This window comes from Thermobia domestica, chromosome 12 (assembly GCF_964235325.1).
Source record: "Thermobia domestica chromosome 12, izTheDome1.hap1.1, whole genome shotgun sequence".
NCBI lineage: Eukaryota > Metazoa > Arthropoda > Insecta > Zygentoma > Lepismatidae > Thermobia > Thermobia domestica.
Genome location: NC_137465.1, coordinates 121,616,527 through 121,631,586, shown reverse-complemented (window position 1 = coordinate 121,631,586; position 15,060 = coordinate 121,616,527). Strand labels below are relative to the sequence as shown.

Below are 15,060 nucleotides of genomic sequence, written 5' to 3'. Positions count from 1 at the left end.
GTTGTAATGAGTGAATTAAATTATGTTTAGCATAAGCTAAAAGTTTTTTTTTTTTTAATTAGAATAGATTAACAGATTTTTTAAACAATATTTTGTCAACATTCGACATGTTAATATATGCTTTTTTCTTTATATTTTTTCAGGACATTTATGGTTGGATATGGTCAGCCTATAGACGACAAGTTCTCGTTATTAGTGATATTAGTGATCAGTATAGGTTTAGGCCTTCCTGCTCTCCTGATTATAATTGGTGGCATTTATGTTTGTGTTCGGAAAGTTTCTGCTAACAAAGATGATCTGTTTTCTAGTAGCTGAAAAAAAGTTCATTATTTATAATTTACAAAATAGATTGTGATAAAATATTCAGGGATTGATATGTGATAATTCCGACTTTGATAAACTATTCGTCGAATATGGTGAAGTGCGGGGTTCACCTACATGTTCATAAAGTGGGTATGCGTAGATACCTATAATTTGGAAATCATTTGGGTTTCTTGTTTTTTTACGATATATACATATATTAACACTAAAATGTATTTTATTATCTGAAAATTCGACTGTTACTTTCTTCTTTTCGTGGCGAATCTTCCGTGTATAATAGTGCGAAAGTATTTGTTCTTTTCATTGAGAGTAGAACAAAACTGAATCTTAACTTTACTAGCTGTGTATACTTTGTGTATGGTGACATCAGAGATACATCTAATTGATGTACAATTGAAGACAAAATTAAGGGCCAGATATTCTAATGCTAAAACTTCGTAAATATATTCTGCTGTGTTTGATTATAATAATTTAGTAAATTATTTTCCCTAATAAATGTACTAGTGTTGAGTACGGTTTGTTTATAGTATTTACAGTATGGGCAACATAGTGTTGTAATTATTTCATTTTAATGTAGATGGATAATAAAATCTACCATAAATTGAAATGAAACAAAAAAAAAGTGCCTTCGAGATTACATAGCACGTATCAAACGTGCACAACCTAGACATTTAAGCTAAATAACGACTTATGGTTTATTATAAATTAGTCACATTTCTAATTGTATTGAAAAAAATCTTCATGTGATACATTATCTTAACTCAATATTGTCTTTCCATAACAAAGCGTAAGCAAATTTTTTAGTCATACATTTTGTATTGTTACATGTTAAATAAACAAAATGAACGAGGATTTAGTGCATAATAATGCATGCCAAGATGATAATTAGGTTTAACTCTAGCCATTTCTAGTAGAAAGCCTCAGCCTTTAGGCTGGCAACACAGTATTTGCTAACAAAGTGCTATTTTAGCGAAATAGTAGGACCGCTCTGTCTTCTGGTAATGTTTATATATTGCATAAAAGTTCGGGCGTTACTGTGTGCTTATAAGATGATTCCCAAATTTACCAGTAGGTTATTACTTAAACAGCACAAATGAGCACCCATCTCTAGTGCAATCAATATATTAAATATTAATGTAAAACCACTTATCTCTATTATTAAAAGGCTAAAGTAACGTATTCATTAACGCCTAGCTGATACTCTGCTTAGAAGCGTGAAGTTAGGACAGCATATGATAAGTAATTTCTGGAAATACATACCTAAGAGAAAGAAAAATGTTTACTAAAAGAATCCTAGAATCCCAAGTAACTGAAGTTGGAGACATAGAGTAAAGAAGTATGTGTTTGAGCGATTTGCAAAATTAAATACTTTTCTTATGAGATGCAGGTAGCATGGTCCTGTAATGCTATTCTCTTGGAGGCGGAGATAGTGTAGTGGGGAACGGCGTATACTGTGAGGAGTGTTGAACGATGGTCTGTGCACCCACCAACTACACTGATTCAAGCCTTGTTCGTGCACGTTAATAATAGCTCCCGTCCTTCACAACTTCGGTGTTGCATAACGACGTAAAACTCGAACACTCAAACTTTTCCCAAAGGAAAATTGATTTTTGAAAATATTGTGCTTATAAGTCTTTCCTGAACCATTGGATGTAAAGGCATGTCATTGATATAATAGAACTTTTTGGTTTAGAGAATATGTCACTTCACTTGCACGAATTCATATGGAAAACACAGGAGGAGGGACATCCAAAATTTTGGTTACGGTAACATTTGCTAGTATGTATGTATAATTTAAATAGAATTCAGCTTCTTCATGCGTTTGTAAGTTGAAACTAAAATCTACATATCTTCTTGTCCCTTCCAGAAACGACAGACCCATATTTCGTTTTGCAGTAGTTATCTGAACTTGTACCCGGTTTCCGTCATTATGATTTTATATCTTTATTAACAATACATGAAAATACCACTCATGCGTTCACCCCTGGTGCATGGAGTCCTTGGTTCTAACCCAGCTCGGGTGGACAAACGCCGTGTGCGTGGATTTTTTCTAGGATTTCCCGCTTCCTTCCACTTTCTTCATTAATTTCTCATTATCACTGTCTCCTTTAGCCTAGCCAGCATAAGGGCGGGACGTAAAAGATTTCATTTCATTTCATAAAAATTCCAGTATTAAGAAAATGTATAAGATTTGAAAGTAATTTAGGAATTGTAGACCTTCATATGTACATTAAGACCTACAACTTTCTTTTGCTACTTGAGAAATGACATTAAGTTCTCGTTTCGCAGGACAAATATATTCTTAACACAATACGTATATCATTAATTTACATAAGTTTTGAAAATTGCGTCCCTATGGGATGGAAGAAGAGGAATTTAATTATTATTTCATGTTTATTTTGAAGTTTCTTTTTTTTTTTTTTTCTGTAACAAACCAAATTTGCACTGCTTACTATCATTCCCTTCATCCTTCATTTTTTAAAATCAAATTAAAAACGTAAAAATATTACATACATACTCGCACTACTGACTGTTCTTTAGCTTTCAATTGTCTCGTGAAATGGCCTGAGTCCATTAACTTCAACGTAACCTGCGATTTTGGTGATGTTGCGTAATTCGTTTGTATCCAGACACTACAGAAGAATTAGTGTCGACGTAGCACACAATTGCTGTCTTTAGTCTTAACAGAAACCAATAAAAAGGAATCTTCCACTTCTCTGCACGTGTCCTTCTACTAGAGATGGCAATGGTTTAACGGTACAAATTAAAAGTTGTCTTCATTGTAGTCTATACAAATCAGAAGTCTATACGTTTTAGTAAATTACCATAATTTGAAACTTTCATTATGAAATAATTTTTATCAATTTGGGGATATATAGTATGCTCATTCTATTTATTATTATTATTATTATTATTATTATTATTATTATTATTATTATTATTATTATTATTATTATTATTATTATTATTAAGTGACCATCTTTCGTCTTTTATAAGTTAAAACAATAGTATGTTCACCTATTACGAACGATAAACTTCGAGATATTGAACCCGCTAAAACCAGAGCTCTGTTCCTATAAGTAGTACAGTTTTTAAACTGTTCTCAGAAAAGTTCTTACGCTTATTCGTACTTTTGTAAATAAGAATTTTTTCTCTGTATTCCTGTGTCTTTGCATAGTTTTACTTTTATACTTCTGAAGCTAATTTCAGTATCAGTTTCGAGTAAAGTGTATTCCATCTATACATGTGCAGTTTGTATATAAAGGATGCCGCTTTCGACGTGTGGGGGCTAGTGCCATAAATAAGTCATCGTCCGCGGGAACTTGTGGAAAACACCCCCGATAACTAAATGGCCAACTAGAACCCTCATTTCCAGCATTTGACAACTGCTCGTCAAGTCCACGTGGAGTACTTAGTTGCCATAGTTCCAAATGCCGTCCTTTCAGTCAGTGATTAGCAGATTGTTGTTCAACATATATAGTTTTCTTATACATATACATTATAGTCGATTATAGCAAAATGTGAAGGCCTGACATCTGTTTCACATTAGCAGTAGTATTGGGAATTTGGGAGAGATAGTAAGAGACACGAGACACAGTAAGTGCTGCGATTGCAACCCCGCAAATGCGGTCAAAAGAGAGATAGGGGTAGCAAGAGATACTGTTGTAAAATCCAACAGGGGAAGTTCAAAGAATTTGCCGAACTACCCATGTATAGAAGAAATACCCTGTAAACTCTTTAGTGATACAAAGTTCAATATATGCTTTGATTGCAAGTAGTTGATTGTTTCCTTTCTGTTTTCATTATATATATATATATATATATATATATATATATATATATATTACGTGACATCAACGTATATGGAATATGTAGGTAAAACAGAAAAGAATGACTTACGAAACCATGTTTTAACATGTTCATATTATATTTTAATATGCACATGTGAAAAAAAAACAATATTTATATTACATTAGCTGTAATTTTGAGCCGGATGTGCAAAAAAGAAAAGAAAGAAAGAGAAAAAGAAAAAAAAGAAAATCGTATATTACGATACAATTAATGAAAATTTCTGTAAAAACAAGGTAAATACCTATATATAAATATGTTTCCCGATTTTTGTACAGAATGTTCCTTCGGTAGTTTTACAAAATACATTTGTAGTTTATATTCAGTTTATTTAGATAATAAATAAGATAACTGGAATTAACAGTACAGCAAATTGTAGAAGACAATATTCAGTCATTATATCCATATTTGTAAGGTGGCGTATGTACAGAATTGTATAACTTTGTTTTCTTTAAAATACTGAATCAGTATAGTGACGTACGTATGTAATCACAATTAGTTCTTTAGATCTGATTTAATCTCTTTTCCATAGTAAGGAAATATATTGTCCTCTCATTTAGATTGATTCAGTTGTCTCAGTTACATTCTAAAACCAAAGAACGTAATATCTACAAATGAAAACTGTTGTGTTTTAAAAGATTAAAAACTAGTACTTAAGCTGAAGCTTTCCAACCTTTCCGTATTTTAGCGAAACTCAAAAGGTTTCTGTGAAAGAATTTGTTTAGCAATATTAATCCTGTTTCGTACTTGTAATATGAAGAAATTTTGCTTGCATGTACTGAAGTACAAGCTGATTAATTAAGCATTTCCAAACTGAAAATAAACATATTATGGAATTATGAAAGTCGCGCATTTTACTGAATTAACTACAAACTGAAGTTATTATACTTCTGTATTTATATTAATGTTAATACAAAAGACGATCACAATGTTCGACTGCAATAGAATTTAATAATAATTTTAGTACTTTCCAACTAATTTCACTGTGGCGAAGGCTCTGTAGCAGCTCTACAGAGATTGAAGATTTTTTTCTATACCTGAAAATAATTACATTCACTTTTAGCTAATTTCACTAGATGAAGTCTGTATTTTAGTTACCTATTGTAGATGTGGAAAGATTGTAGATCTTCGTCGGAACTGAAAATATTCACATGCACTTCCAACTAATTTCACAACAGTGAAGGCCCTGTGCCAGTTATCTGTTTCTATAGGGATTGCATATCTTCATTGAATCTGAAATTATTCAGATGCACCTCCAGCTAATTTCATGTCAATGAGGCTCTATACCAATTGTTTGTTTCTATAGAATGTAGATCTTCGTCGTAAGTGAATACAATTTATTCATACCAGGACCTTGGAAGAGAGAGGGTGAATCCTGAAATCGGGGTATTGGAAAATCAAGCTGAAAGTTTTGCAAGTACATTAAGATAACAAGGGCGAATCTTTGTTTATCTGGAAACTGTGAGAATACTAAGGACGGACCAGGGCAAACTCGGTGTCTATGTGTTGTCCAGACTTGTCCGATGCGAGAACAAAAATCGATTTTTTGAGTTCGTCCTTTCTCTTCCAAGATCCTGATATATAACAAATGCATAGATACAAGTGAATTCATGAACACAAAAAGTAATAATACAGATTTTTTTTTTTAAATAGCCTCATCGGTTTGCTTGATGGTTGATAGCTGAGTGCGTCGAATCTAATGTAACCTTAGCATTAAGTATAGCTTTACCTCAACGTGCAAGCCGCCTTTGAAAATCATTTAAGAACTTCGATATCTTGTTGAATTCCTAAGAACCGGATGATTAAAGGGCACTGTTTGTGAGAGAACATAGGATTGCCAAACAATGGAATTAATTTCACACTTGAGAGGCAGTCGAGAATTGCATGTAACAGGTAGCAAAGAATAGTGATAATTTCAGTGATAAAGGAGATATAAGTAACATTACTCTGTTTGAAAGCACAATGTAAATTCAGGGTCTAAATAGTATATATTCAGTATGCAAAAACTAAGAAATTCTCTGTCCAAAATAAATATGAGTATGGTTTTTAGGTAATAAAACAATACCAGATAGATTTAAAGAAACAATATCCATACAAAAAAGAAAAGTCAGAATAAGCAAGCACATAAATTAGAATAGGAAAGTTACATCATTAATTTTCACTGTTCAAAATGATTCCTTAATTCTGATTTTTATTTATTTTGTGTAAATCATGTTATTTATTAATTTTTATTTTTATTTTTATTATTATTATTATTATTATTATTATTATTATTATTTATTTATTTTTGCTGAATTCAACTAAAGAGTGCTGTCTCGACTCCCTTAGTTGTTCGATACGTAGCATCAATTAAACAGTTCTGCAGGATTGAATAAGGCCAACGAATATTGCCAGCAATTTTTTCACCATTTCAAATGTTGATGACAAGTATTTGTGTTGTAATGAAGAGCTCATATATACGAGATTTAGCTGACATCGTCACTTACATTCTCTTCTTCATATTCGATTTGCCTTCAGAACTTAAGTCTGACATCGCTTATAAAAGTAGTGGGAGCACTAGTTGTCTTCCAAGACAGACATTTGTGTCTAATCTACAGAAATGGTAACTGGCTCAGCGTTATTCTTTTCCTAAAGGGGTAGTGTCTATATTTTGCCACTTGTTAATTGTTTTGAAAAAGCTTAAAATGTAGGTTGTAAATGCCACATAGTAAACGTGATCCATTGTTTCTATTCGAAGTACCATGTTGATCTTGTGCATTTTTCAATGAAGAGAAATAACATAATACTGATTTACTTACTTCGTTTGTGTGGTTATTTTGATAAACGATTTGTAAAATCTTTTCGCTGCCATGTTATATATACATTATGGTGTTCATTGTTTAGTCATTGCTGTTATTGCTATCTGTAAGGTTGAGGGGAAAAAACGCATAATTTAATCTAATAGTCCTGGAACAGATGGAATTGTGTAGCACTTTTCAAAGTATTGCGTTTCATTTTAGCACCCGTACGTCTTCCCTGAAATTATCTGGAAAGAACAAATGATTGTGTTACCATAATTGTAAAATGATAGCTACAAAATTGTAGATTATATATATATACCATTTGGTGAAATACGTGTGACAAATAGTTTGTTTAAGGCGTAATATATGGTAAACTTCAACGTCAGTCATGTACTTCTGTACAAAATACATAATAAGATCGAATTGGATGTACTAGTTTATATATATATATTTGATTCATTTCAGTGCGTGGGGGTAAATCTTTCGGGTGATATGTTCGAGCTTTATCTCGTGTGATATCAATGTGACAAGAAACTGATAACGTAAAATGTCAGTTTTTGTGTAAATATTTGATACAATGCTCTATAAATGTACATTAAAGACTATTTTTAAATAAATATCACGTGTTTATTTTTACCTCTGAGCTTATAAAAGAACAAATAGTTCGTAGTTTGTATCCTAAATGTCCATTTTAAAAATGAATTTCGAAGTACGTATATGCATCAAAAGAAACGAGATTCCTTTCAAGAATTGTTCTTCTGTCTTAGTTGGGGCTTGTGTTTCTGTATTTGAAATACCTAGGTATTCTCGTGTTACGAAGAATTTATAGGTCACCGAAGTTAAGGGAACAATACTGACCAGGCAGGGAATCAATTAGGCAAACACCTCTCCTCTTCCTCTGCTTTGCTTAGTTTCACGGAAATAAGAAGGTGCGTATCATTTCATTATGCTGATATCTTCGCAAGTGCATATGCCGAAACCAAAGGTTTGGTGACTTCTTTCCTACACCTCCTTTATATTTACCTCTCTCGCTACCGTCCCTCAAAATCAAATTAACTACTTTTGCAGAAACTGATAAACAAGTGTGTACTAGACTATTCTAAGGATAGCTTCTTGATTTGAGTTTTTACGTTTTGTGTCCTTAGGCAACATCAAGGATATGGAAGACGGGGCTTATATTAACATGGACTCCGAGCTATGATCGGGGCTTGAATCCCTTGCAGTATAGGCAGTTTCCAACTCCACTATCTCACCTTCAAGATCTTGATGTGGTTTTACCTTTAAGTGCCTCACGCTTTTATCAACCACGTTAAGCTTGAAAGCGTGTATTTAAGATATATTTCGGCAATAGTATTAACAAGGATATTACATGTGAAATTATTTATTATTTCATTGTTCATTTTTGTTGAACTTGAAGTCATTACTTCAGGACAAATAGAACGTAGGAATGGAATGTACTTATGGCGTTTAATGCGCATTGTATTTTGTATTCCTTCATGACCAAGTGATAAATGCACATGATTTCGATATGTTACGGATCCACAGTGAAGCCACAAAAGCCTCGGATTAAAAGCAGAATAGTGGTTCGGACCCGACTTCAAGCCGTAACTCCCGTCTCAGCCTTAGTACGGTAGAAGAATGTTAAACTCCAATGAGTCAGAAACCAAATGGTATTTCCGTTAAATATTCATCAGGTTTTCATTTGACTTGATCTGGATTTCGTAGTTACGTTATTACTATCGAAATTTATAAATCATGCTCTAAAAACATGTCATATTGGTGTCTATTGCATAGTTAATAGTCTATTAATAGCAACTATAAGTAGAGTAAACACTGTCTTCAACGGACCGCTTATTAAATGGAAGTTTAAATCTTAAACAGAAATATTTCACAGTTCTAAGAATTTAGGGATGAATTCCTTTCATTTAATAGAAATTATGTTACACGTACATTGGAAATAATAATAATAATAAAAAAAAAGTCCTTCAGCGAAAAACTTTCAAGTTTCGGAATGCAACGTTTAGAAAATTTTTAGACTCCATATGAGAGATCAGATATGTACACTACATTGTCTGTGAAAAGGTCTTTGTTGTTTTGGCATCTTACTTATACACTTAGCCTTTGACCAAGCTAGTTTTGCCGTGTAAAACCCTAGATAGTGCATGACTGTTTGAACTAAATGCAATTTTCAAATTCTAGTAACTCATTTCCTAGAAACATGAAACAAGAAGCATAATACAGTACGCACGATTGACAGATTAAGCATGACGTATTTCCATCAGTACTTGTTCATTTGTTTTCGATGTGCTCCAAAGACGTGAGCTACATAAGGAACTTACAGTGATTATGTTTTGCATTGACTCATAACTATTATAACAGAGAGAATTTAAGTTTCTGGAAGAGGGAACTTTAAAGAGCAAATAGATTTTAAGTAAGGGAGGGAAACATTTAATGAAAATAAAGTGAAACACACACCACACTGTTTTCTTTACCTAGGAGAAGAATTGTTTGGAACCGGAAATCAGTTTTAGATCCTTGCACTTAAGTTGAGAGCGGAAGTGGCGAAATCATTTAACTCATCCATAAATCAAATACAAAATAACAAAAATGTAGAGGGGGAGGCTATAGCTTTTATTGTTTTGTTTTGGTCTGTGGTGACAACTCTTCTGGAGAATATTTAAGAGAGCTACAGGTAGTGGACATTGAAACTGAAACACCGGCGCAAATAGGACAGTATCTTCGCGGGGCTCACCAGAGCCATCTGGTAGTTTATATCGTACTTTAGGGCAATAGTCACGTGTGCAGGTCCTTGGTAGACACTCCAGTAGAGGAAGTTCGTCAGTGAACGTCAAATCGCGTGTGTAGAGTGGTATAATGGGGGCATGTCAAACTTCAAAAGAGGGCAGATCGTAGGGGCGTGTCTAGCAGGTGCATCTGTGTCTAAAACTACAACATTGAGTCGTCTCACGAGCTACAATATCCAGGATGATGTGCATATGAACAGGAAGGACGAACCACCATTCTGGAGGAGCAACTGCAGGAGAAAACGGAAGTTGTCTGAAAGAAACGTCAAAATATTGGCTAGGGTTGCTGCACGGAAACTGAAAACAACCGCATCGGCAATCACCGCAGAAATGAATGCACTCATCACAGATCCTGTGTGCATGAAAACAGTCTGTTGATATCTGCATAAAACCAACAGCCATGGCAGGGTTAGGATACTGAAGCCTTTCATCAGTAGCACAAATGCCGCAAAACGGGTTCAGTGGGTCAGAAGCATAAAACCTGGACCTAAAACGTGTCATACAAGGTGTATGAGAAAAGTAATGAGACTGACAACACTGCGGGTGATCTGGAAACGTTGTGTCTACCGGTCTGCGCTAGACCGGTTTGTTTATCCCTTCCACTTCCTCAGTTACAACTCCGTACAGCTAACACATTATTTTTGACAGCGCCATCAGTGAAGTTGTGTTTTTGTTATGTGCTACAGAAATGGAGCATCGGAATTTAGAGCAACGTTGTGCAATAAAGTGTTGTGTTAAACTTGGTGAATCCGCGAGTGTGACTTTTGAAAAGTTGAAACAGGCCTATGAGGAACATTGCTTATCAAGAACACAAGTTTTCCGCTGGCACAAATCATTTTTGGAAGGCCGAGAAGACGTTGAAGATGAACCTCGCTGAGGGAGACCTTCAACTTCAAAAACTGATGAAAACGTTGAATGTATGAGGGCTCTTGTGAGATCAGACCTTTGCTTAACAATAAGGATAATGAATCAACAGTTAAATTTAAACACTTTCACAGTACATCAAATTTTGACAGACGATTTGAACATGCGAAAGATTTGTGCCAAAACGGTGCCGAAAAACCTCACAAGTGAACAGAAGGACAATCGAAAAAACGTGTGCGTTGAGTGAATTTTTGACCTAAAAACCCATTCCTGTTGTTCTTCAACCCCCCCCTATTCACCTGATTTGAGTCCTTATGACTTTTTCCTTTTCCCGAAATTGAAACATGTCCTAAAAGGACGTAATTTTGGAAATCTGGAGAACGTTCAAAAACTGTGACTGACCAGTTAAACGCCATGCCAGTTGAAGACTTCCAGCGCTGCTACAAAGAGTGGGAACAACGACTCCGCCGGTGCATAGCTGCCCAAGTGAACTACTTTGAAGGGGATAACATTGTTGTTTGAAAAACATAAAAACTTTAGTTAGTACAAAATCAGTCTCATTACTTTTCTAACACACCTCGTACTCTCGGGTAAGTCCAGCTAAACTGTTTTCCAAACAACAATGTTTGTCTGGTGAAGCCTCTCTGATGCATACAGCCCAGACTGTTTGATCCTCAGTCAAACATGGAGACGGATCCATGATGGTTTAGGATGCAGTATGGTGACAGATTGTGGGTCCCTTTTTGTTCTAGAGGGTTGCGTCACTGCCAAGGACCATAGGACCATTCTAGAGGTTCATTTAAACCCTATGGTTCGAACATACTTCGCGGATGGTGATGCAGTGTTCCAGGATGATAACTATCCCATTAATACTGCTAAACCTACAGTGTTTCGATGAGCATGACAATGAGGTTGAACATCTGCCATGGCCCGCTCAATCGCCGGATCTCAACCCATTATTGAGCCTATATGAGGTTTGTTTAGAGGATCAAGTGAAGAAACATTGCCCTCCACCACGTTCACGTGCTGAACTTGTCACTGCACTTTTTGAGGAATGGGTGAAAACTTCTCTGCAAACGGTGCAGGATCTCTATAAATCCTTTCTAATTCGTGTTGCTGTTGTACCGGCCGCCAAAGGCTCCCCAACACCTTGTTAAATACAAATCATGGCTTTCTGCCAGTGTTTCAGTTTCAATGTCCACTGCCAGTATGCCATTTTTTCTGTTCATTGTAAGTTTTGCGTGGATTCGTAGCAGAAATAAATCATGTAGTTGAATAAGGAACATAAATAATTTTATCTCAGTATGTCCATCATATGCTTGTAAACACGACTCCAAAAGTGCATTACCACCTGCAATTCTCCTTTTCCTGCAATAGCAGGCAACCCAAAAAGCTCGGCGCTTCGGTTGGTTGCGAATTCGAAAGGCGCTGGACCAAACCTCAATTTTGTAACAAATATATCAGTGTGGCAAACTGCAAATAACAGAATAAAACGAATTATTGAAAATGACAATTTTATTATCGTGGCGGAGTTGGATGACATCAAAAGTTACAACATGATCTTACTTAAGCAGTTCAAACAAGATCAATGGCAAGAAACACATATCACAGGAAAGCATTTCTCTCCTCCTCCGCAACAAAAAATAATCTCATAAAAAGAAAAAAAGTTACATAATGTGAAGGTTTAATATAAAAGCCTCACCAAATATTTTGAAAGTTGACAACGGAAAATTCAAGAACAACTGAACCGAAGTGCATGCGAATGAATTGTAGACGTAAAATGAGGATACGGGTTTCGTATTTTCCTTAAAAAAAGGTTGGGTGGGGCACAAGCTCCTCCAAACCTTTGATCACGAAATATGAAACGTGCTAGTAACACTATGTCAAATGTGTGTAAAGGACATGAAGAATTGCAACGAAACTTTGTGTATGGACAATACGCCAAAAATAAACGAATAGGGGTTTTTATGTTCTGTGGAAAAACGATTTTAGGGGGCAAAAGTCCCCACGCAAAATGTTTAAAGCTGACGCCCGAAAGGCAAGGAGAAGTGAACGAAAGTGAATGAAATTGTGAACAGAGATTGCAGACGTAAAATGAGGATACGGGTATCGAATTTTCTTGAAAAAAAATGTTGGGTGGGGCACGGACCCCTGCAAACTTTTGATCACGGAATATGAAAAGTGCAAGTAATACTATGTCAAATGTGTGTAAAGGACACGAAGAATTGCAACGAAACTTTACGTATAGACAACACGCAAGAAACAAAGGAATACGGTTTTTGATTTTCTGCGGAAAAACGGTTTCAGGGGGCAAAAGAACCCACTCCAAAATTTTGAAAATTAACGCCCGAAAGATTAAAGAAGTGAACCGAAGGGAATGAAATTTTGCACACATATTGTAGACATAAAATGTGGGTATACGGGTTTTGTATTTTCCTAAAAAAAGGTTGGGTGGGGCACGAGCCCCTCCAAACCTTTGAACACGAAATATGAAACGTGCTAGTAACACTATGTCAAATGTGTGTAAAGGACATGAAGAATTGCAACGAAACTTTGTGTATCGACAATACGCCAAAAATAAACGAATACGGGTTTTTATGTTCTGTGGAAAAACGATTTTAGGGGGCAAAAGTCCCCACGTAAAATTTTTAGAGCTGACGCCCGAAAGGCAAGCAGAAGTGAACCGAAGTGAATAAAATTGTGAACAGAGATTGCACACGTAAAATGAGGATACGGGTTTCGTATTTTCTAAAAAAAAATGTTGGGTAAGCACGGACCCTTCCAAACCTTTGATCACGAAATTTGAGAAGTGCTAGTAACACTATGTCAAATGTGTGTAAAGAACATGAAAAATCGCAACGAAACTACGTATAGACAATACGCGAATAAAAGGATTACGGCTTTTTTCTTATTTTCTGCGGAAAAACTGTTTCAGGGGCAAAAGAAGCCACCCCAAACTTTTGAAAATTTACGCCCGAAAGATAAGAAGTGAACCAAAGTGAATGAAATTTTGCACACATATTGTAGACATAAAATGTGCGTATACGGGTTCGTATTTACCTGGAAAAACTGTTAGGTGGTGCACAGACCCCTCCAAACCTTGATCAATTCTGTTTTTATATTCTGTGGAAAAACGATTTTCGGGAGCAAAAGCTCCCACCCAAAATGTTGAAATTTTATGCCTGAAAGGCAAGTTGAAGTGGACGGAAGTGAATGAAATTGCGAGAAGATATTGCAGACATCTAATTAAGGAATACGGGTTTCGTATTTTCCTGGAACAAACGGTTGGGTGGGGCACGGAACCATCCAGACAGTTGATCAAGAAATATCAAAAGTGCTAGTATCAGTATGTCAGATGTGCGTAAAGGACATGACGAATTGCAAAGAAAGTTTGTGTATGGACAATACGCGAAAAATAGACGAATATGAGTTGTTTTGTTTACTGCGGAAATACGGTTTTAGGGGACAAAAGCTCGCACAGAAAATTTTAAAAGTTGACGCCCGAAAGGCAAAAAGAAGTTAACGGAACTGAATGGAATTGTGAACAGACATTGCAGACGTTAAATGAGGGTACGGGTTTCGTATTTTCTTAAAAAGAAATCGGTTGTTTGGTGCACGGACCCCTCCAAACCTTTGACCACGAAATATGAAAAGTGTTAGTAACACTAGGTCAAATGTGTAAAGGACATGAAGAATTGCAGGGAAACTTTACGTGTTGACAATACGCAAGAAATAAATGAATACGGGTTTTTATTTTCTGCGGAAAAACGGTTTCAGAGGGCAAAACTATCACCCAAAATTTTGAAAGTTTACGCCCGAAAGGCAAGAAGAAGTGAACCGAAGTGAATGAAATTATGCACAGATATTTTACACACAAAATAAGTGAATACGAATTTCGTACTTTCCTGAAAAAAAAGATGGTTGGGTGGGGCACGGAGCCCTCCAAACATTTGATCACGAAAACATTGTAAGCGTTAAAGGTGCCTCCCGAAATATTATACTATATATACTGTTTGTGCTTACTGTTGATCTTCCAAATTTGAAAAATCCGATGGATACACTTGTGAAACACGAAAGGTCTTATTTTACATATCCAATATCTACACACAATTTCTTTCGCTTCTGTCCACTCCTTCCGCCACCAGACGCCTCGGTCCACCCAAAAGTTTTTTCTTTACAGAAAAATACGAAACACGTATTCCTTCATCTTACCTATGCAAAATTTGAGCACAGTTTCATTCACTTCGGTCCACTTGTTTTTGCCTTTTGGGCGTCAATTTTCCAAATTTTGTGTGGGGGCCTTTTCTCCTTTACCGTTTTTCCACAGAAAGTAAAAAAAGCGCATTAGTTTTTTTTTCGCATATTGTCACTACACAAAATTTCGTTACAATTCTTCATGTTCTGTAGGCACTTTGGCAAACTGTTATTAGCACTTTTGATAT

At 35.5% G+C, this 15,060-nt stretch overlaps 1 protein-coding gene across 1 annotated transcript in view; it reads left to right on the top strand.

Annotated features, from left to right (window-relative positions):
- The window catches only part of LOC145666611 (glycosylated lysosomal membrane protein B-like), a 66,314-nt gene extending 58,747 nt beyond the window's left edge, over positions 1-7,567 (top strand). Inside the window, exon 6 of the mRNA XM_081734044.1 lies at positions 144-7,567. Within this exon, the coding sequence (XP_081590170.1) occupies positions 144-315 (172 nt within the window). The 3' untranslated portion in view covers positions 316-7,567. The remainder of the gene's footprint in view (positions 1-143) is intronic.
- The last annotated feature ends 7,493 nt before the right edge of the window (positions 7,568-15,060 follow it).